This window comes from Brachyhypopomus gauderio, chromosome 5 (assembly GCF_052324685.1).
Source record: "Brachyhypopomus gauderio isolate BG-103 chromosome 5, BGAUD_0.2, whole genome shotgun sequence".
Lineage (NCBI taxonomy): Eukaryota > Metazoa > Chordata > Actinopteri > Gymnotiformes > Hypopomidae > Brachyhypopomus > Brachyhypopomus gauderio.
In genome coordinates, this window is record NC_135215.1 from 13,949,345 (window position 1) to 13,973,298 (window position 23,954).

Below are 23,954 nucleotides of genomic sequence, written 5' to 3' on the forward strand. Positions count from 1 at the left end.
AACAGTGCGCCATTTTTACGGCGCGCAGGGGAGGAAAGATCCGTAAAAGCGTCTTTCTTCTGCAAAACCCAGTCTTGCATTAGCCAAACCATGTCGTGATGCAGAAGGATCCCGACGACGGAACATTTTATCACGTTTAATATGTGATCCGAAAGATTTGAGAAGGATCCGTAAGGCGAAAGAGGTAAGGTTGCAACAAGACAGGCGCTCATTGGACAAGTGGCGGCGCCTGGACTCAGTATGGAGACGCAGCAGTAACCGACATGTGTCTCCGGGTGGGACATGTCTGTGGTGGGACATATCTGTGGACAGGCACTCGGATCGCACACCAGTGTGGCACAGCTTATAATTAGAGAAGGAATGAGTTCCTGCGAGGCGTAAAAGTTAAGATCGGGAGATCTGTTCTGCTACGAAACGTGTTATTAGAGGTCTCATAGGTGATGGTTCAAGGGCGGTGACAGGCATGTTTGTGTCACGTTGTCGATCTAGACATGCTGTTGTTGTCACCGTTAACACTCAAAACAGTGTTCATGGACTCGTTATGTTCGTTCAGCAGAGGCCTGTAACACATGTTCCGTTTCACTTTGTTAAAATGTCACCAGTTGCTCTAAATAAACAGTCTCAACTTATGTGAATGAAGAGAGATCAATATACATCCTATGCAATGTGCTGACACGAAACAAAATAATTTGGAATTATTATATTTGTAAACAAACCTTTGTTATTAACATGTGTTGTGGGCTACAATCATGTGGGGTAATGAAGTGTAGTGCAGGAAGACCCCCTCTGTCACAGCTCTGCCTCCCCTGTCTAAAGAGTGGTTGTCCTACTGGATCAGATGATTTAGATTTGTGTAGCATGTGGACTGAGATATCTGGAACTGAGGACCACTGAACTGGACTTAAATTACTGTCTATCACTCTTGCATGTTGACAAAAATATGCATCCTAGTACTGGTATACCTCCAAGAAGAGCTGGTGCGTAACGGGAATGCTCTAGCTTTAAGTGTAATCCACATAACGTGTTGGGCATCACCGTTTCTCACCTTCCCTCTGAGCGGCTGCTGTTGTGTTTCTTCAGAATCATCCCGGTGATGGAGGCCATGTATGAGGAGGCGGAGGTGAGGGTGATGGAGGAGGTGGAGAGTTGTTGCACGCTGGTCGACCTCCCTCTACCCAAGAAGAAGAAAAGGAGCAAAGGCAGTGGCGACCACACGGACAAACCGAAGAAGCCCAGGTAGCGGAGCGGTTCTGACCTCAGCTTCACGGGGGAGCAACACCAGGAGATGTTCAGCAACAGCCTTCCATCCCTTAACAGTGTGAATGAGTCTGTGTCTCCTGCTGTACTACAGTGTGAATGAGTCTGTGTCTCCTGCTGTACTACAGTGTGAATGAGTCTGTGTCTCCTGCAGGTCTGCATACCTGCTGTACTACAGTGTGAATGAGTCTGTGTCTCCTGCTGTACTACAGTGTGAATGAGTCTGTGTCTCCTGCAGGTCTGCATACCTGCTGTACTACAGTGTGAATGAGTCTGTGTCTCCTGCTGTACTACAGTGTGAATGAGTCTGTGTCTCCTGCTGTACTACAGTGTGAATGAGTCTGTGTCTCCTGCAGGTCTGCATACCTGCTGTACTACAGTGTGAATGAGTCTGTGTCTCCTGCTGTACTACAGCGTGAATGAGTCTGTGTCTCCTGCTGTACTACAGTGTGAATGAGTCTGTGTCTCCTGCTGTACTACAGTATGAATGAGTCTGTGTCTCCTGCAGGTCTGCCTACCTGCTGTACTACAGTGTGAATGAGTCTGTGTCTCCTGCAGGTCTGCCTACCTGCTGTACTACAGTATGAATGAGTCTGTGTCTCCTGCAGGTCTGCCTACCTGCTGTACTACAGTGTGAATGAGTCTGTGTCTCCTGCAGGTCTGCCTACCTACTGTACTACAGTGTGAATGATCCTGTGTCTCCTGCAGGTCTGCCTACCTACTGTACTACAGTGTGAATAAGTGTGTCTCCTGCAGGTCTGCCTACCTGCTGTACTACAGTGTGAATGAGTCTGTGTCTCCTGCAGGTCTGCCTACCTGCTGTACTACAGTGTGAATGAGTCTGTGGCTGTTTCTCAATTCAGGGGCTGCAGCCCACGAAGTGCGCATTTGTAGGCCGGTTACGTCACTGCGCCGCGACGAGGCTGTCCCAATTCGTGGACTCCTTCTTATGCGGCCGACGAATGTAGCCTTCAAAACCCCGAAAACGAAGGATGCATCTGAGTATCCTTCGCGTCCCACCATATCCCAGGATTCATTGCTCTATGAACAATAAACAGGCGGAGTCTAGTGTACGGGCCGAAGAATTCGTTTTTAAATGTCGGTATTTTTTAAATATGGACATTTATACTACAATGAGATGCTAAATAACATGCCAGTTATTAATGACATTGCAGGTAAACATGTGCTTTGAGTATTTACTAAACGTTTATACGTAAAAGTAACGTAAAAGTAACGTTTATAAAAATACATTGAATTTTGTTATGAAGTTATACTTCCCGTCAAACGTGAATACATGTTCAACGCATTTTCTTTTAGGCATTTGTGGGTGATGTGATATTTGTCGGACAGCGCGCTAACACGTATGTAACGTATGAAACTGGGCAGAGCGTGGTCACGCAAACATACGTCTTGCGAAGACTAGACTGTTTCATTTAACAGCCGTGAGATGCAGCCTACCCGGCCTTCGAAGTGTGTGGCCACCGTGGGTTGCGGTCTACGTGGTCTACGTAGGCTGCAGCCCCTGAATTGAGAAACAGCCTGGGTCTCCTGCAGGTCTGCCTACCTGCTGTACTACAGTGTGAATGAGTCTGTGTCTCCTGCAGGTCTGCCTACCTACTGTACTACAGTGTGAATGAGTCTGTGTCTCCTGCAGGTCTGCCTACCTGCTGTACTACAGTGTGAATGAGTCTGTGTCTCCTGCAGGTCTGCCTACCTGCTGTACTACAGTGTGAATGAGTCTGTGTCTCCTGCAGGTCTGCCTACCTGCTGTACTACAGTGTGAATGAGTCTGTGTCTCCTGCAGGTCTGCCTACCTGCTGTACTACAGTGTGAATGAGTCTGTGTCTCCTGCAGGTCTGCCTACCTGCTGTACTACTTTGACGTGCACCAGCGTCTGCAGCAGGAGCATCCAGACATGCCCCAGTCTGAGATCAACAAGCGCATCAGTGACAGCTGGAAGAGGCTCAACGTGGCAGATAAGGGCTTCTACCTGGAGAGGGCCAGGATGGAGAAGGATGGACTGGACCCGGTACGTTGCAGCTATTTGAGTGGACAAATCCAGACTGAAGGTATGAAGCTCTTGAATGTAGTATCTGATTCATCCTCATAACAGAGTGTCCAGTCTGCAGTTTCTTCTCGAGATGTCCCGGGCTTCCGCAAAATCCTCCCGAGGACCAACTACGTTCTCCTGCCAAAGACGTCTTTGGATGAGGGGAGGACAGGGGCCTCCGTTGAAGTCTGCGTGGAGGATGGAGTGGACTCTGCTGACGAGGAATCCTCCAAGGCCTCTGCCCAGGAAGGCCTGGTGTCCCCCTTGACCCTGGGCAGTGAGGTGGAGCTGGCGGAGCAGTGTGTGGGTGTGGGTGACGACACTGCCATGTCTCTGGGCAGGTCCACTGCGTTTCAAGGACTTTTCCCTCAGTGTTCCTCAGCCAGAAGACTTCCTGCTTTTGTGCAAGATCGTCAGCAATGCGCCACTCTGCTGAAGGAGGAAGAGACCAGGGCAGTGGGCGGGGCTTATGGTGGTGTTGGCATGGCAGTAGAGGGACTTGAGGGCGGGGCTGTGTTGCCACAAGTCAAGGCAGATGCCACTCACCTGGTTGCCATCATACCTAGTCATGTAAGAACAGTTAAGCACACTGTACTTTACCCTACCTACCATTCTATACATACACATGCAGCATGAACGTCTAGCTAAATATTTAGCAACACAAATGCTACAATCAAAAAAGGTCAGTGGGCAGTGTCAGTAAAAGTAGAATAATAATATATACCTTGGGAATCTTTTCCAAACTGTTCTTAACCTGTTTCCAACACATTCATATGAGATTTTTAAAATCTGTTATTCACTATTATATATATATAATATATTGGGGTTTCTGATGGGAGCTGGGAGCGTGTCACCTGCCAGTAATGAATTCTTTGACTTTGTGGTTGTTTAGGAGCTACTGGAGAATAAAGTTCTTCCCGCAGCCAGTCCAGTCATGATGCTTCCTGTGCTGAACCGTGTGAGGGCGGAGTCCAAACCCTCGTTCAAGCTGGTGAGCACCCACTGTGATATGGGTTCTTTTAAGCTACTGTGATACTGCACGTGTTAATGCTGTTGAGGACATTTGTTCGTTTATTTTTGTTTTTCGTAGTCCATAAAGTACACGCGGAGAGGGCGTGGCAGTTGCAGCACACCGGGCTGTTCGTTCACGTACGTGACCCGCCACAAGCCGCCGCAGTGTCCAGACTGCGGTCAGCACCTCGGGGGCAAGTGGGTGGCACCGGTAAGTCACCCCGCTCACGTGAGCTTCCTGTCCTGAGTCCACGTGAAACCTTCCACCATGTACTACACCTTAATAACATATTTTGTTCAAAATATATCATGCATAATTTTAATATTGTTCATTATATTAATATTGTTATATACTGTGTAACATTTGTGTTTGTATGAATTATAGGTGGTGAAAGGAGTCGTACCTGGTGCAGCATCATCTCCAAGGAAACAGCAGAAGTCTCAGGATGACGAGGTCTGTTCTGCTGCCCCGCCCTCTGAAATGGCAACTCGGGACACTGTCCTGCCGTTTGTCACGGACGCAGGACACGGAGAGGCTACCGAAAACACGACGGAGAAGGCAGCAGTTCACGCAAAAGCTCAGGATGTCAGTCCTGCAGGAAGGAGTGGAGGGGGGCCGTCCCGTACCATGAAGCGCACACGCAGGAAGAGGGAAAAGACGGATGCTGTTACAGCCCATCAACCAACAGATGGCGCCCTCGTCAACAATTCAGACGCCTCTCAGTGTACTGAATCAGCTGTCATGTGAGCAAACTAAGCAGTTTTTATAAACTTTTTAATTATAACAAATAGGTGCACATCAATTAATATTTTCTAACAGTAGCTTATTGTGATGTGACTGTGGTGATCTGTACGTGTGTAACGAGTGTGTATAGTGTGTATAGTGGTAGGACTGCGTCAATCTGACTGTGGTGATCTGCACGTGTGTAATGAGTGTGTATAGTGTGTGTAGTGGTAGGACTGTGTCAGTCTGATGGTGGGTGATGTGTTTGTGAGCAGAGGAGTCAGCAGTGCTCGTGTCCGGGTCATCGGTAAAGACAAGAGCATCACCAGCGGTCAGAAACGCCGCATTCGTGCCATCCTCCCTGCTCCCAGTTCTCCCAGTAAGACCCTCCCACTAAGTGTGTGTGAGTGTGAGAGTGAGAGTGTGTGTGAGTGTGAGAGTGAGAGTGTGTGTGTGAGTGTGTGTGTAGGGATGATCTTGCTGGGTTGGGCCCAGTCTGGGAGGTGATGGTATTGACTCGAGTGTCTCTCACACAGCCGTCTTTCAGTGGATAACAGTGCCTCCCAACAGAAGTAAACGAGATGCCAAAGTGACCAGAACAGGTAGTTTACACACCTTCACATGCCAGCCATTTTTCAGATGTCATTGTTTGTTGAATTAAGTATACAAATTATCATCTGTAAACTTTTTTGGTTAATGGCATTGGAATCATAGATGATTTTAGTAATGACAACCATATGGTCGTATGGTGTTTTACCATTTTTTGCCATTTTGGATAAAAGCATCTGCATGAAGCCAGTTACAGGTACAGTTACAGGTACAGGTGTAGGTACAGTTACAGGTACAGGTACAGGTGTAGGTACAGTTACAGGTGTAGGTACAGTTACAGGTGCAGGTACAGGTACAGGTGTAGGTACAGTTACAGGTACAGGTGTAGGTACAGTTACAGTTACAGGTACAGGTACAGGTGTAGGTACAGGTGTAGGTACAGTTACAGGTACAGGTGTAGGTACAGTTACAGGTACAGGTGTAGGTACAGTTACAGGTACAGGTGCAGGTACAGGTACAGGTGTAGATACAGTTACAGTTACAGGTACAGGTACAGGTGTAGGTACAGTTACAGGTACAGGTGTAGGTACAGTTACAGGTACAGGTGCAGGTACAGGTACAGGTGTAGGTACAGTTACAGGTACAGGTGTAGGTGTAGGTACAGTTACAGGTACAGGTGTAGGTACAGTTACAGGTGCAGGTACAGGTACAGGTGTAGGTACAGTTACAGGTACAGTTACAGGTGCAGGTACAGTTACAGGTGCAGGTACAGGTACAGGTGTAGGTACAGTTACAGGTGCAGGTACAGGTGTAGGTACAGGTACAGGTGAGATTGTAAGCTCTGTCCCTGTTATGTTGGTTTGTGCAGGGAAGCCTTCTGCTGAGAGGACACTGGGTCTGAAGCCCAGCACCCTGAAGCAGCTCGGCCACTCTGTGCCCCCCAGTGCCTCGGAGCAGGTGAGGCCACGCCCAGGTGTGGGAGGCCATGCCCACGTGAGAGTGGCCACGCCCTCCTTCACCTTCCTCTCTGGGAGGGATCTGTGCTCTGCGCTCACCTCCCGCTCTGCTGTGTTTTAGAAACCGACAGCAATCAGCAGCAACCAGTACATAGTGACGGAGAGTGGAGTGAAGATCCTGTCCATGCTGCCATTCAAACAGAACTCCACCTCCTCCCTGGTTAGTGTCCATGCTGCCATTCAAACAGAACTCCACCTCCTCCCTGGTTAGTGTCCATGCTGCCATTCAAACAGAACTCCACCTCCTCCCTGGTTAGTGTCCATGCTGCCATTCAAACAGAACTCCACCTCCTCCCTGGTTATGTCCATGCTGCCATTCAAACAGAACTCCACCTCCTCCCTGGTTAGTGCCCATGCTGCCTTTCAAACAGAACTCCACCTCCTCCCTGGTTAGTGTCCATGCTGCCATTCAAACAGAACTCCACCTTCTCCCTGGTTAGTGCCCATGCTGCCATTTAAACAGAACTCCACCTCCTCCCTGGTTAGTGCCCATGCTGCCTTTCAAACAGAACTCCACCTCCTCCCTGGTTAGTGTCCATGCTGCCATTCAAACAGAACTCCACCTCCTCCCTGGTTAGTGTCCATGCTGCCATTCAAACAGAACTCCACCTCCTCCCTGGTTAGTGCCCTGGGCCTCTCGCCGTGCTTAACCATCTTACAACATTACTGCTGTGGCAGAGGCCTTGGCAACAGCATGCAAAATACAATCATGAATCGACTTTGGATTTTAGGCCATGTGTGTAAGCTGTGAGTGTGTGTAAGCTGTGAGTGCGTGTAATCTGTGAGTGTGTGTAATCTGACCTTTAGGCTCTTGTGGCTGACCTGTTTGTTTTGACAGGCTCTGGGCTTGTCCACAGCGCGGGGCAGGGGCAGGTGTAAGAACCCCTCCTGCGATTACATCTACAAGAACAGGCACAAGCCGGCCTTCTGCCCCAGCTGCGGCTGTGAGCTCTCCAGCAAGCCGAGCAAGAGAAGCAACTCCGTGGTGAGCAGAGCGAACACGATCCGCCCCTCCCGTCCCCCCGAGCGCCGGTGTGGGCTAGCGCCTCTCTGACCCCTGCTCCCCTCCACAGATGTCCCTGGATGCAGGTGGAGGCGCGACGCCCCTGCTGGACGTAGTGCGGGGCCTGACGGCGGGGCAGCGGGAGGTGCAGCGTCAGTCTACGGTGGCCTTGCTGCGCCACTGTCTGCACTTCCCTGAGAGTGAGGCGGAGCTGCAGGACACCCTGGACCTCGTGCACCGCCTCAACCGCACACGGGGCTCCCGCCACGCCGGAGGAGACCAGCCGCCACACACCGGGGAGGAGCAGCAGCAGGGGGAAGAGGAGGAGGAGGAGTCCGTTTGTGATGGGTGGCCAACTTTGTACGAACCTCCAGCCACCCACTGCAGTCTGTGCCATTATCCACTGTACAGTGGAGGAGAAGGGTGAGGGCGACCAACCCCACACACCTTACACACACCCCTACACACACCTTACACACACACCTTACGCACACCCTTACACACACACCTTACACACCTTACACGCACTCCTACACACACCCTTACACACACACCTTACACACCTTACACACACCCTTACACACACCTTACACACACACCTTACGCACACCCTTACACACACCTTACACACACACCTTACACACACCCTTACACACACCTTACGCACACCTTTACACACACCTTACACACCTTACACACACTCCCACACACACTCCTACACACACCTTACACACACCCTTACACACACTCCTAGACACACCTTACACACACTTTACACACACCCTTACGCACACCTTACACAAACCCTTACACATGCACACATACACTCACCTGAAACACATGTAGACACTGTGTAGACTTACTGTGTGTGTGTGTGTGTGTGTGTGTGTGTGTGTGTGTGTGTGTGTGTGTGTGTGTGTGTGTGTAGTTGTTCAGTAGCAGGACTGCAGCAGTGCTGGTTACTGACGGAGTCTCTGCTGCAGCCAGTATCTCTGCAGTTGAAGACATGTCTGAACGTGCATTGCTTAGCGGTGCACAGTTTCATCGACTTACATCCAGGTACACACACACATCTACCTATTCATGTACAACAAACACACACACACACAACATATTTTCATCTCCTTTAACTGAGCAACGTATGTGGGTGTTTGTGTGTCTAAGGTTTGTTTAATGTGGGCAACCAGCTGCTGGTGAGTCTGGACCTGTTCTTTAAGATCCGCTCTCAGGTCAGACTGGGCCAGGAACCTTCACTCACTGCCCACAGCATCCTCAGCAGCACACACACTCCAGCAGGTAGCACACCGTTCCTCCCACACACACACACACACACACACACACACACACACACACACACACAGCACTGGCCCTTCTCCTCGAGGCTGTGTTCAAACCTAATTTGTTCTTGCAGCGTAGATAGGTGTTCAATGATCTTTTAAGTATGTGAGATTATGTTTATGCTGTTTTTGTTTACATGCAGTAAATACAGTAGTAGGAAGTATTTATTACAAAGTGTTTTTCTAGCAGTTGAGATTGCACTCTAATTCTAATTCTTGCGCTCTTTCTTATATAAAAACCAATTGTCCCCCCCCCCCCCCCCCCCACTTCCTGTCCCAGGTTGCCCACTGGGTCCAGAGGAGCGGGCCCGTGTCCAGCAGCTGCTGTGTAGCGGTTACTGGGCGTTTGAGTGTCTGACGGTGCGCGACTACAACGACATGATCTGTGGTGTCTGTGGCATCGCCCCCAAACTGGAGATCGCACAGCGCTACACCAGCACGGTGCTGCAGCTCAAAAACGTGGAGGTATGAGATGGTCCTCCTCCACCTGCGCGCCCCACCCTCCTCCACCCCTGCGCTCCACCCTCCTATACCCACTCGCTCCACCCTCCTCCACCCGCACCCCCACCCTCCTCCCCCCGCGCGCCCCCACCCTCCTCCACCCACGCTCCCACCCTCTTCCCCCAGCGCGCCCCCACCCTCCTCCACCCGCACCCCCACCCTCCTCCCCCCGCGCGCCCCCACCCTCCTCCACCCGCGCCCCCACCCTCTTCCCCCAGCGCGCCCCCACCCTCCTCCCCCCGCGCGCCCCCACCCTCCTCCACCCACGCTCCCACCCTCTTCCCCCAGCGCGCCCCCACCCTCCTCCACCCGCGCCCCCACCCTCTTCCCCCAGCGCGCCCCCACCCTCCTCCCCCCACGCTCCCACCCTCTTCCCCCAGCGCGCCCCCACCCTCCTCCACCCGCACCCCCACCCTCCTCCCCCCGCGCGCCCCCACCCTCCTCCATCCGCGCCCCCACCCTCTTCCCCCAGCGCGCCCCCACCCTCTTCCCCCAGCGCGCCCCCACCCTCCTCCCCCGCGCGCCCCCACCCTCCTCCACCCACGCTCCCACCCTCTTCCCCCAGCGCGCCCCCACCCTCTTCCCCCAGCGCGCCCCCACCCTCCTCCCCCCGCGCCCCCACCCTCCTCCACCCACGCTCCCATCCTCTTCCCCCAGCGCGCCCCCACCCTCCTCCACCCGCGCCCCCACCCTCTTCCCCCAGCGCACCCCCACCCTCCTCCCCCCCGCGCCCCCACCCTCCTCCACCCGCACCCCCACCCTCCTCCCCCCGCGCGCCCCCACCCTCCTCCACCCACGCTCCCACCCTCTTCCCCCAGCGCGCCCCCACCCTCCTCCCCCCGCGCGCCCCCACCCTCCTCCACCCACGCTCCCACCCTCTTCCCCCAGCGCGCCCCCACCCTCTTCCCCCAGCGCGCCCCCACCCTCCTCCCCCCGCGCCCCCACCCTCCTCCACCCACGCTCCCATCCTCTTCCCCCAGCGCGCCCCCACCCTCCTCCACCCGCGCCCCCACCCTCTTCCCCCAGCGCACCCCCACCCTCCTCCCCCCCGCGCCCCCACCCTCCTCCACCCGCACCCCCACCCTCCTCCCCCCGCGCGCCCCCACCCTCCTCCACCCACGCTCCCACCCTCTTCCCCCAGCGCGCCCCCACCCTCCTCCCCCCGCGCGCCCCCACCCTCCTCCACCCACGCTCCCACCCTCTTCCCCCAGCGCGCCCCCACCCTCTTCCCCCAGCGCGCCCCCACCCTCCTCCCCCCGCGCCCCCACCCTCCTCCACCCACGCTCCCATCCTCTTCCCCCAGCGCGCCCCCACCCTCCTCCACCCGCGCCCCCACCCTCTTCCCCCAGCGCACCCCCACCCTCCTCCCCCCCGCGCCCCCACCCTCCTCCACCCGCACCCCCACCCTCCTCCCCCCGCGCGCCCCCACCCTCCTCCACCCACGCTCCCACCCTCTTCCCCCAGCGCGCCCCCACCCTCCTCCCCCCGCGCGCCCCCACCCTCCTCCACCCACGCTCCCACCCTCTTCCCCCAGCGCGCCCCCACCCTCTTCCCCCAGCGCGCCCCCACCCTCCTCCCCCCGCGCCCCCACCCTCCTCCACCCACGCTCCCATCCTCTTCCCCCAGCGCGCCCCCACCCTCCTCCACCCGCGCCCCCACCCTCTTCCCCCAGCGCACCCCCACCCTCCTCCCCCCCGCGCCCCCACCCTCCTCCACCCGCACCCCCACCCTCCTCCCCCCGCGCGCCCCCACCCTCCTCCACCCACGCTCCCACCCTCTTCCCCCAGCGCGCCCCCACCCTCCTCCACCCGCGCTCCCACCCTCTTCCCCCAGCGCGCCCCCACCCTCCTCCATCCGTGCTCCCACCCTCCTCCCCCCCGCGCCCCCACCCTCCTCCCCCCACCCTCCTCCACCCTCCTCCCCCCGCGCACGCAGCACAGACCCACGGTGACGCACTGTTCTCTCCCTGTGCAGTTCACGTGGCCGGAGTTCCAGGCGTCGGAGGAGGTGCAGGTGGAGGAGTTCTGGCTGGCGATGGAAGGTGAAGCCCTGGAGCAGGCCGCCTTCCCCTCCAGCGTCTCCATCACCCGCTTCGACGCCTCCATCATCGCCCCCTTCTTCCCCCCGCTCATGAGGAGCGCCGTGGTCGTCAACACCGAGAAGGAGAAGATCGCAGCGGAGACACCGCACGCAGGTGAGACACCGCACGCAGGTGAGACACCGCACGCAGGTGAGACACCACACACAGGTGAGACACCGCACACAGGTGAGACACCGCACACAGGTGAGACACCACACGCAGGTGAGACACCGCACACAGGTGAGACACCACACACAGGTGAGACACCACACACAGGTGAGACACCGCACGCAGGTGAGACACCGCACACAGGTGAGACACCACACACAGGTGAGACACCGCACACAGGTGAGACACCGCACACAGGTGAGACACCACACGCAGGTGAGACACCGCACACAGGTGAGACACCACACGCAGGTGAGACACCACACGCAGGTGAGACACCGCACGCAGGTGAGACACCGCACGCAGGTGAGACACCGCACACAGGTGAGACACCGCACGCAGGTGAGACACCGCACGCAGGTGAGACACCGCACACAGGTGAGACACCACACGCAGGTGAGACACCACACGCAGGTGAGACACCGCACGCAGGTGAGACACCGCACGCAGGTGAGACACCACACACAGGTGAGACACCGCACACAGGTGAGACACCACACACAGGTGAGACACCGCACACAGGTGAGACACCGCACGCAGGTGAGACACCACACACAGGTGAGACACCGCACACAGGTGAGACACCGCACACAGGTGAGACACCGCACGCAGGTGAGACACCACACACAGGTGAGACACCGCACACAGGTGAGACACCACACACAGGTGAGACACCGCACACAGGTGAGACACCGCACGCAGGTGAGGCACCACATGCAGGTGAGACACCACACACAGGTGAGACACCGCACGCAGGTGAGACACCGCACGCAGGTGAGACACCGCACGCAGGTGAGACACCACACGCAGGTGAGATGGCCCTCTGAGCATGACTAAAGCTGGTTAGATCTGCTCACTGGTTAGTCCTTAGCAGTATGACACCAGCTCCCAGTGTAGAATGCCTGCTACGCTCTGCTCCGTCCTGCTACGCCCTTTATCACGCCACACCAGACTGAGCGCAGGTTCTCCAGCGAGTTGCAGTGTGCGTGTGTGGGGGGGGCCTTCCCACTGGGGGAGACATCAGTGCAGACTGCACCTACAGAGCAGAGGTAGAACATCCTGTCACATGACTGCAGAAGCCCTTCCTGTTCCTGCACTGGACCTCCACTGTCTCGTCATCTGTCCTGACCGTGTAGAGGAAATGGGGTGGGAGGCACTTGGCAAACCCTGACGGACCCCTGCAAGCGTGAGCACCAGGCGGGTGTGTGTGGAGGTGGCAGTGGAGGTGTGAGCACTGAGCCTGTGTGTGTGGATGTGTGTGGATGTGTGTGTGCTGCCTGTGTCAGGAGATGCGTCGGCGCTGATGCGTCTGATACGTGACGGTCAGCTGAGGCCAGAGCAGATGGAGCAGCACAGTGAGGAGGAGCTCCGGAACATTCTGGAGCAGTGTGGAACACCATCAGAACCTTACAGCAGCAAGGTACACACACACACACACACACACACACACACACACACACACACACACACATATACATACATACATACACATATATACACACACACACACAAATACACGCGCGCACACACACACATACAAACATGCATACACAAAAATATACATACATTCACAAGCATACACACATACACTACTTTATATAATAGGGTTGCAGCAGCATTGAGGGGGAAATGGCGCTTAAAGAAGTTGTGTGTGTTTCCTTGTCGGCAGGACGAGCTGATGGTGTCTGTGTGCTTGCTCTATTCGCAAATACAAAATGGCCTCTCAACTGGCCCCCGGCCCCCCTCCCACCTCACTGCAGGCAAACTCAGCAAGGTGTGCCCTCACCAGGTAAACACCCGCCCCGCCCCTCCGACCTGCCAGCCAATCGCTGGACGGCATGTATGTGTGATTGTCTGTATGGGGAGTGCAGGTAGAAAACAGGCCCTCTGCTCATGACGCAGGTGGTGTGTGGCTCCAAGTACCTGGTGCGTGGAGAGAGTGCTCGCGACCACGTCGACCTGCTGCTGTCCTCTCGTTTCTGGCCCCCCGTGTACGTGGCGGACTGCGGCCAGCAGGTGGCGCTGTGCACGGAAGCGCTCTACCCAGAGCTGGCGGCTCAGATGTGGGGGAGGAGGCAGGGCTGCTTCTCGGACCCAGAGGCGACGGCAGAGGTCAGTACGTTGTGTGGTGGAGTTCGGGTTGTGCCCGAGCTCCTGTCCTTGTGTCATGGCTGCTGTCTGAGGTGTTTGCTTTCACTCGTTTGCCTTCGGCCTGCTGTACGTCACGTAAAAGCCCCCAGATATGTAAACAGAGTAGCTAGAGTAAATTAAAGTTTTGAGTCTCACCTAGAAGTGTCTATTCTGAGTACTATTCTGAGTAGTCACCTCTCACTTCCTCTCAGCATCTCTGTTCTCCATGACTCAGAGCCTGACTCATTTTTTATTCATTCTTTCTTGGTCACTGTTCCTTCAAGTCCTATTAACAGCACAACAGCTAAGCATTGCTTATAAATAATTACATTATTTTCATTGGCTAATGAAATCTTAAGCATTTAAACTTAAAATATTAGTCTTAAAATTATAATTTGGCAAACAACGTGTGGTAAACACATCACAATTTCCCCCTTATGTAACTGATGAGCCACATTTTGTTTGTTTTGTTGTTTTGTCCTGGAGCTACATAAGCTTAGCTTTAGCTAACATAGCTATGTAGGCAAGGCACGTTTATTTCTATAGCACCTTTCATACACACCAACAATTCAAAGTGCTTGGGACAGGAAGAAGGAAGCTTATTATGACCCAACATCCATCACCTTGTGAAGGTAATTGGCAAAAATTATAATAAATAAAAATTGAACAGAAGGTCTGTAATCTGTCATGTGTATCTGCATGCGAAAATCACACTGTGTGTCACCACAAACCTCAAACAGACCTACTTATGTAATTTCTGACTCCGTTTGGCTTTGTGGGTCAAAGTGTGTGAAATAATTTCAGAAGAGGTCATGGAAGGCTTTACTGAGTAGCACTGCGGACGTGGGTTTACTCTCTATTTCTCTCTCTATCCCTCCTCTTCTCTTCTCTTCTCTCTCAGTATGTTTCGTGTCCTGAGCTGCAGGATCAGCACTACAGTGTGGATCTCTCTGCCGTGGACTCCACCCCCCATCTACACCCCATTACCAAATCCTCGTCCCGCTGGATAGCGTGTCCCGCCAGGCCCAGCGAGTCCCGCTCCCCCTCGTCCTCAACACCACACTCCCACCGCACCCTCACGCTCTGCAGGGAGCTGCAGCCGTACGCCACCCTGGTCTCCTCCTTGACCGGTGACAGCTCGGAGGAGGGTGAGGGCCCCTCGGGGCCCGACGCCCCGCACCGCCAGCCCCTCGTGTTCGATAACGCCGCCCACTACTACCTGTACAACCGCCTGGTGGACTTCCTGCACAGCCGAGACGTGGTGAGCCAGCAGATGGCGGAGGTGCTCGGGGTGTGCCAGCAGGGCGAGGTGGTGATGATCCGCGACGCCCTCTACAGGCTGGGGGTGGCACAGCTCAACACCGAGGAGGAGGAGCCGGAGGAGGCGCCCGCTGGACAGGAGGAAGGAGGGGCGGAGGTGGACGCCGACGCCGTGGAAGACGCGGTGCTGGAGTAATGGAGGAGGAGCTCAGTGAAGCGGGAAAAGTGGGCAGGGTTAAACCGGGCCGCGGGCCATGGTGAGGACGAGGAGACAGAACACAGTATCAGGAGCGGGCCCAGACGCTTCGAGCCTTTCAGGGACAGAGGGGACAGAGGACGGAACTGTACCATAAGACACAGCACAGCAGGGACGGCAGCGGACACAAGAAGGCTGTATTTATTGCTAAGATATGTGTTTGTAATTCAGAAACATTAAATAATATGGATATGATTGATGCGTGACAATTAAGAAATATGGTAGTTATATTGTTTATAATAAACACTTAATACAGTAATCCACAGCTTTTATCATAAATGTAATTGAAATCTCTCAGGCTTTAATTGTTCATTTTTTTATTACTTCTATCTTCTAAAATGTATTTATTTTTTAGCATTGTAATCAAATTATTGTATTGATTGCTTTGATTACAAGACAACACTGATATAACAAGCATGAATCGCATGAGTTGTTTATGATAAATCCGTAAGCACTACAGGTTGAAACACACGTTCCTTCACCCTGCACCATTAGTACTTCAGGAATTTCCCTCTGGGATCAGTAAAGTATCTTATCTATCTATCTATCTATCTATCTATCTAGTTCTACACCAAAGATCAAACAGTCCCCAAATGACAAGTGATTCCATCAGTAAGCTATATTCATAATGACTTTATTTATAATAAATGATAGCGCCCAGCAGAGGTTATGATTCAACAACGGCTGTGCAGAAAGAGATAAAATTGAATGCAACTGAGCCTCACTGCATATTAAATGACAACATAGTATTTCCCTGGATTTTACTGAATAGCTTATTACAAATATGTTAACAGAACAAGCATGCTATGTGAACTCAGAAGCTGCTAATACTGTCTAACATTAAAAGGAAATGTTGAAATGTTGCAGTGCCCCACCACACTAACCACTGTTGGCTGTGAGAATAGAACCTGTAAGTCTGCAGCTGGAGTGGACTGTGTTCAGCACACAGACGACATGCAGTCCTGAAGAAGACACATTCTAATGCAGTGTTTGTGCTACATTAAATGAAAACATTACATTACATATACATTATATCAAACAGGATTCTCCTGATTTCAAAAAATATGAATACAATACAGCTGGTGTTTCCCTCACCGAAGGGTGCCCTAATAGACTTTTTTGATCCAATCTGGCAAATTCCTGTATTAACAGAGCCTTACTTTGCAAGACGTTAAATTAAGGCTTCTTATATGTGGACTGCGAGAAGTCAATCAAGGAATCATCAAAATGTCTCAACATGGACAAAGGACAAGCATACGTGTGAAAAACAACACAATAACACATATCTACATGGGGAAGTGAAGGTTGCAAGCTTGCTCCTAACCTGGAAGTTAGATTTGCTGACCTAGCTGTTCTTGAGTTGTGAGAGGGAACTACTATATGCAGCATAGAATATATTACATTGGGCAAGAGATCTGAAAGACCTCAAAGCTGCGATGTGATTTTGTGTATTTCAGAGGAGTGTAGAAATGGCTGAAGATCTTAAAATCGTGCAGCCGCAGTTTTCTGGAGATCAGCAGCTCAGCAGAACTGATAGTTGTTCGCCTTCATCAAGGGCTGCTCCTCCTCCTCCTGATCACATGACTCCTCATTGGTCTTGACAGGGTCACATGATTTGAGGGGCTGCTCATCCAGTGCCTCTGTTTGGACGTTCTTGTACTCAGTCTAAGCACAGAGGGAAGAACCGAAATAGTCGTCTAGGCTATCAAATCCCAATCGGTGAGACTCGCTGGCCTCGAGAGCATTTGAACTGGTGAACTGGTCTTTTGAACTGTGTCCTTACCTGCTGCAGTGCGTCTCCCAGCAGCCGCTCGATGAGCTGACTGATCTGACTGAACGTGGGTCTTTCTGTTGCTTCAAGGTTCCAGCACATTTTCATGATCGTGTACCTGAGTGTGAAAGGGTTAAAAGCCTGTAATTCTTGTTTTATCCACATTCTAAAATATGTGAAATTACAGAAATGGTATGAAATACATTGCAGGGTCATTCAAGAATACTGTATATGTAGTATCACTTAAACTTTTTAGTTAGGTCTCGATCAGAAAGATCCACTTGTGTTAGGGTTAGGTTTGAGATAGGGTTAGAGTTACATTAGGTTAGGGTTAGATTCAGGTTAGGGTTAAGTTAGGTTAGGGTTAGGGTTTGATATCACAATGAATGGTGTCTTAAACCGGTCTTTTAAAATGACAAAAATTGTAGAGGACAGGTTTAAGACACCATTCATTGTGATATCTAAATTCTTTATTTTAACGCCTATAATTATGCTTATTATTATCATAACGCCTGCTTATGCAAGAACTTCTGCTTGCTCAGTTTGATCCTGTCTTACACATGTGTGTTTTAATTATATGCCACACCTGTCATGGGTGTTTTGTCTGCCTCGGTGGCCACACCTCCTGGGTCTTGATATGTCATTATGTTGCTCCTTATTTAAGCCTTTAAAGCTTTTTACATCAGATTTCTTTAGTTTATTGTTAGTGCGCTTTTGTGTTCAGTTTCATTTTGTTACTTTCGTTAACCCTTTCAGCTGTAGACTTGTGTTTGCTTCTGTTTCCCATGTGCTGTATACCCATAACACTTCGTCATATATCATTCACCAAGAGTGCAGGAGCAGCTCGACAGATTTCAGCTGCAGTATTTATCTATCATAATACACCTCGTTCGTCATCTCGTTCGTGACTGGTAGCCTGCAGCCTGGTGTAGCACTGGGAGCTCTAAGCTGCAGATTCCCAGAGTCTAGACGTGTCTCACTGAGCCCCAGATTCCCAGAGTGTAGACGTGTCTCACTGAGCCCCAGATTCCCAGAGTCTAGACGTGTCTCACTGAGCCCCAGATTCCCAGAGTCTAGACGTGTCTCACTGAGCCCCAGATTCCCAGAGTGTAGATGTGTCTCACTGAGCCCCAGATTCCCAGAGTGTAGACGTGTCTCACTGAGCCCCAGAACACTGGCTCTGAACAGCCTCACTGAAGAGGAGGCCACTGACCTCGAGTCTAACCCCGTTCGGGAAGAGGCGGAGACTAGGCATGAAACACGAAGGCCTCACACTGAGTCCATGCACTGAACACGCAGAACTAACTGCCGATATGGCAGACGACAAAAGAGGAACAGAGGACAGACATGCCAAGACACGGATGAGTCAGCCATGTTTGTGCGTCACTCTGCCCTTCTGGAAAGAAGGAGCACTTCTGGAACACTTGTACAGACGCTATAGCAACAGCAGACTAGCTATTCTTCAGCTTCTCCTTTCTAAAGACTTGGTGTTATTGTCCCAAATGCTGGTTTCCTTTTTCCTTTTTTTAAAATAGGTTTTCTATCTTGGGTCAACTAAAGCCTTATGCGGAAGTAGGTTTGTTCTTGTAAAACTCATTAAGCCACTAAAATGCATTTCACTTACATTTCAGGTGGGGCAAAGTCAGGGCGGGACATTTGATAGCCACACTTTATCATCTTATAGAACTTAGAGTCCACCAGGATGTTTGGATATGGGCTTTTACCTGAAAAACAGTAAAGAGAGGAAATAGTCTGTGTTTTAAGCTAATCAGGTTGGATTTACCTACCCTATCCTTTCTCAGCTGAACCCACAACTACCTTACGATGAGACAGAGGTTAGCCTACAAATGCAGCTGTAGGAAAGTCAACAAGACACCATAAATACAGACAGTGATGAAAGGGTTCCTGTGTAAACTGTGTTATAAATGATGTGCTATTGGTTGTTGACAGTAGAGGAGAAATTATTGATACATTTTTGATCTCCCATACCTCCCCAATAATTATGCACCAAAGATATTGTCCAAATATCCAAATATAATTAGACACCTCAAGGCAACTTCAGGATCACGTTTTCATCAAATGAAGATCCCCTAACCCATGATAGATTTAAGTCCTGTGTAAAGAAGAGCTCAGTATTACTCTAAGACATGGACAGACCAATGATGGTCAGCTGTCTTACCCAAGGAGAAGATCTCCCACAGCAGAATACCATAAGACCACACATCACTCTGGACAGTATACACACAGTCAAAGATACTCTCTGGAGCCATCCACTTCACTGGCAAGCGGGCCTAAAACACACACACACACACACACACACACACACACACACATGCAGATTAAAATATTTTTATTCTATGTCACTTATTTCTAATGCACACTTTGTTTTTATTTTATTTTATAAAATTGTATCTTATTTTAATATGGGCCTCGAGGCAGAAGGAATTGCATTGCCTATTATGAGTTTCACAGGCATCTGGCATGCTAACATTACTGTAAGCCAGTGTGTGTGTGTGTGTGTGTGTGTGAGTGTGTGTGAGTGTGTGTGTGTGTGTGTGTGTGTGCATGCGTGTGCATGTGTTTTCACTCACATTGCCCTTGACCACATAATTAGAATCATTCATGATGTCACGGGCCAGGCCAAAGTCACAGATCTTAGCCACACAGCCATCGGCCACTAGAACATTCCTGGCTGCTACGTCTCTGTGGATGCACTACAACCAAACCCCAACACATAGCACCAAACACATCCAGTTACACTGCACTTTAATAACATCTCCACTTGATACAACTTATTTCTGGTATTTTCAGTGCATTGGGTCTGATCTCTGATAAATTATTACCCAATGTGATGTACTTTCATGATTTCCATGACAGATGGGAACTCACGTTTTTAGCTGTGAGGAACTGGAGCCCCTGAGCCACCTGGTAGGAGAACTTTAGCAGGTCGTCCATGTCTAACGGGCACGAGTCCACATTCTGATCCTCACACAAGGAAACTGCATCACAACCAGAAGCACATACTCACAACATCGCTCTGGAAACATTACGACTGGAACACAATAACGCAGTTACTCTCTTTTTTACATTTATAGATAGAGCTGTTTTCTTGATGTTAGATATGAAATGATTTGGTAATAGCTTGGGGCTTGGGAATAGCACATCCTGTGTGGAATAAAATACCCTCATACCCTGTAAGAGATAGCATATCCTGTGTGAGATAACATACTCTCATACCCTGTGAGAGATAACATACCCTCATACCCTGTGTGAGATAACATACCCTCATACCCTGTGAGAGATAACGTACCCTCATACCCTGTGTGAGATAACATACCCTCATACCCTGTGAGAGATAACGTACCCTCATACCCTGTGTGAGATAACATACCCTCATACCCTGTGAGAGATAACGTACCCTCATACCCTGTGTGAGATAACATACCCTCATACCCTGTGAGAGATAACGTACCCTCATACCCTGTGTGGGATACATACCCTCACATCCTGTGTGGTATACCGCTGTATGGGATACAGACCCTCATACCCTGTGTGGTATACGTACCCTGTGTGGAATACATACCCTCATACCCTGTTGGGATACATACCCTCATACCCTGTGTGGTATACATACCCTGTGTGGTATACGTACCCTGCGTGGGATACGTACCCTGTGTGGGACACATACGCTGTGTGGGACACACCCTCATACCCTGTGTGGGATACATACCCTCATACCCTGTGTGGTATACCTACCCTGTGTGGGATACATACCCTTATACCCTGTGTGGGATACATACTCTCATACCCTGTGTGGTATACGTACCCTGTGTGGGATACATACCCTCATGCCCAGTGTGGGATACATACCCTCATGCCCTGTGTGGTATACGTACCCTGTGTGGGATACATACCCTCATACCCTGTGTGGGATACATACCCTCATACCCTGTGTGGGATATATACCCTCATACCCTGTGTGGGATACATACCCTGTGTGGAGGTTGAAGGTCTGAACTGCGTAGGTCTCATCTCTAAGTAATTGTCTGAACAGGTGCTGGAAATCCCACTGTCACTGTGCAGGTAAACAATAAAAGATGTACACCAAAGATTCAAACAAACGGAATAGGCCTACATTTTAAAACTGTGGTCTTCTTCTTAAGTGGTACCTTCTAATAAACATGTTCTCCACTGTCATGTTCTTGTAGTCGCTCCTCTCTGTGATTCCAGGGATGGTCATGATGCAGTTCAGAAACGTCTCCGCTTTGCTTCTCAAGAAGTTCAGAAGGTCACCATGACAACAATACTCAGTGATGACCAGCACAGGACCTGGGTTGAGACAGATATGAATTGCAAAACATAAGCACAGTATCACAACCACATCAGTGAATGAGGATGGAGTGCTTAGCTTGGTGAACAATGATGAATCAGGTAAGACTAGTTGTAATTCAGCTGTTTTTACAATAATGTAGGACTTTAATTGTGGTTCTAAAATAAAATTCTAGTTTATCAGTTCTAGACACTACTACAATTGCTCATTTAAGTTCACACATTTGTAGACAGTTCTACTCTTAGATGGGTCTGGAGGTAGAGGGGCAAATAGTCCCTTTAGCATTTAGTCATGTAGAATAATGTAGAAAATTGCAGAAGACTGACATGTAGATGAGAATTGTTCACTCCTTCCTCTCCCTCTCTCCTCCTCTCCCTCTCGCTTCCCCTCCTCTCCCTCTCTCTCCTCCCCTCTCCCTCCTCCTCTCCCTCTCTCTCCTCCCATATCTCTTCCTCTCTCCCTCTCTCCTCCTCTTCCTCTCTCTCCTCCCCTCTCCCCATCTTTCTCTCCTCTCTTTCTCCCTATCTCCTCCTCTCCCTCTCCCCTCTCTCTCTCTCACTCTCTCCTCTCCCCGTCTCTCTTCCACTATCTCTCTCCTTCTCTTGCCCCCCCTCCCTCCCTCTCTCTCTCTCACCACCATATGTGCAGGCTCCCAGCAGGTTGACGATATTCTCATGGTGTCCAAGGTGACTCAGGATTTTCAGTTCTGACATGAGAGCCTCCTTCTCATCTGAATGGGCCCTGGCTGTAAGTGTCACATTTGTCCAGTTAATACAGTTAATACTTGTGATTTTACACTATAATACAAATTCACTGTACAGTTTTGTCTCTTTATTTTAGATTTAACTGAACAGCGAGGTGCTGAGCTCTTTCTAGGTTGAATGAGAACAACACAAAGCTGTTCAACACAGGCAGTGCAGGTCCTGCCACTGAGAGACTGTCCTGCAGAGAGTCCTCTGCCCTGCAGAGAGTCCTCTGTCCTGACCTTTCAGCATTTTTACAGCCACACGAGTCATGTTGTCCTCCTTCACCAAGCCAATGGCTGTAGCCTCCACCACCTTCCCAAAAGCGCCCGAACCCAGAATCTTCCCTGCAAGACCATGGAAAAACGGTTATAATCTGTAGCACTACCAGTTAGCTAATATTGGCAATTTAAAATGTACAAACCTAGTTTCAGCTTGTCTCTAGGAAATTCCCATTTTTCATTATAAGGAAGTTGAGTTGGGTCAATAAAAGTATAGTTATTTCCATCTGTAGCTTCAATTATCTTCCATCGAATCTCATACTTGGGTTTCTTCAAGAGAAAAGTGCATGAAAGTGCATGTTTTACTGGCTGTTACATGGTAATGCTGTTACACAGTACTGCTGTTACATGACAATGCTGTTATATGGTAATGCTGGCATTACAACACATATAAAATCTGTTTGAGGAAGCTGTTACACTCTTACCTGTTTGTACCTGCACATGAGGATGATGAGGAGCAGAAGGAGGAAGGCCATCATGCCTGTGGCTCCGGCAAGCATTGCTCTAAAGAGTTTTTCTACAACAAGAAATAAGAGTGTGTTAATTATTATAAAATTGATAAACAAACATGTATATTGTTTTTAATGGTAGCTAACTAATCTAAACTAACTTAAAACCTTTATATTGAAAAAAAACATTCTGAAAATTGCATTACAGAAGTATGTAATGGCCTGTCATGGCCTGGTGGTTAGGGAACTGGTCTTGTGACTGGAGGGTCGTGGGTTCAATTCCCAGACCTGAGGCCGTGACTGAGGTGCCCTTGAGCAAGGCACCTAACGCCAACTGCTCCCCGGGCGCCGGGCTAGGGCTGCCCACCGCTCTGGGCACATGTGATCCACAGCCCCCTAGTAACCACTAGTGTGTGTGTGTGTGTGTGTGTGTGTGTGTTCTGACTGCACAGATGGGTTCAAAGCGAAGGACAAATTTCGATTGGGGTGTAAAAATCACAATTGACAAAATATGGCACAAAAAAATGTGTGTTCACTTATGTGTTCACATACTTTTATAATGACTTGTCATATTTTTATTATTCTTTGTTACAATGATCTTAAATATAAAAAAGCTCTATTACTCTCTGATGTTCCAGTATTTTCTTACCAGACTGGTCTATTGGAAATATAGCACTGCTTTTGCCAACTGAGTTCAATGCCACACACTCTACAGTTATTTTTTGATTGGATGATTCAATGTTTACAACACTCTGCACTTCCGCCCCCCCAAGCTCGTCCACAGGTCTTGCCTGGGAGGTAACAGCCTCAAGGGTCTCCCAGTCTGTGGAGTTGTCTGTACATCTGTAATGGTAACATACACACCATCAATGGAGTTTTAGTGCAAGGTGCATCAGGGACATTGTTAAGGTCAGTTCACTGGCACGACTAAAAAGATTGTCTTCACTGAGGCAATATATAAAACATTAATTCAGTTTTCCGTATTCCGGTATATGAATCAGGTGTAATTCTGCACTTAGAGACTTGTAGAGAAATGTA

General features: G+C 50.6%; 2 protein-coding genes across 5 annotated transcripts in view; one reads left to right on the forward strand and one right to left on the reverse strand.

The window, feature by feature from the left end:
- hmgxb3 (HMG box domain containing 3) lies at positions 1-16,162 on the forward strand. Of its 4 annotated transcripts, none has more exons than XM_077005859.1 (21): positions 1-184; positions 1,081-1,236; positions 3,112-3,286; positions 3,371-3,886; positions 4,200-4,298; positions 4,398-4,529; positions 4,704-5,062; positions 5,318-5,421; positions 5,579-5,644; positions 6,460-6,548; positions 6,669-6,767; positions 7,446-7,592; positions 7,681-8,033; positions 8,539-8,669; positions 8,775-8,906; positions 9,228-9,412; positions 11,423-11,642; positions 12,983-13,116; positions 13,366-13,485; positions 13,599-13,808; positions 14,728-16,162. In XM_077005859.1, the coding sequence occupies exons 2-21, from the start codon at positions 1,094-1,096 to the stop codon at positions 15,280-15,282; spliced, it is 3,969 nt and encodes a 1,322-aa protein (XP_076861974.1). In that variant the 5' UTR covers positions 1-184; positions 1,081-1,093; the 3' UTR covers positions 15,283-16,162. The 4 variants fall into 4 exon arrangements, with proteins under 4 accessions (XP_076861974.1, XP_076861976.1, XP_076861977.1 ...); XM_077005861.1 differs by having other exon boundaries at positions 3,371-3,877; XM_077005860.1 differs by lacking the exon at positions 1-184 and adding an exon at positions 317-977.
- Positions 15,956-23,954, reverse strand: part of csf1ra (colony stimulating factor 1 receptor, a) — a 13,242-nt gene continuing 5,243 nt past the window's right edge. The window contains exons 9-21 of the mRNA XM_077005868.1: positions 23,566-23,759; positions 22,893-22,984; positions 22,611-22,737; positions 22,429-22,533; positions 22,078-22,188; positions 21,283-21,442; positions 21,106-21,188; positions 20,003-20,112; positions 19,705-19,827; positions 19,293-19,404; positions 18,738-18,837; positions 17,126-17,231; positions 15,956-17,007 (exon numbers count right to left, since the gene is read on the reverse strand). Of these exons, the coding sequence (XP_076861983.1) occupies positions 16,864-17,007; positions 17,126-17,231; positions 18,738-18,837; positions 19,293-19,404; positions 19,705-19,827; positions 20,003-20,112; positions 21,106-21,188; positions 21,283-21,442; positions 22,078-22,188; positions 22,429-22,533; positions 22,611-22,737; positions 22,893-22,984; positions 23,566-23,759 (1,567 nt within the window). The 3' untranslated portion in view covers positions 15,956-16,863. The remainder of the gene's footprint in view (positions 17,008-17,125; positions 17,232-18,737; positions 18,838-19,292; positions 19,405-19,704; positions 19,828-20,002; positions 20,113-21,105; positions 21,189-21,282; positions 21,443-22,077; positions 22,189-22,428; positions 22,534-22,610; positions 22,738-22,892; positions 22,985-23,565; positions 23,760-23,954) is intronic.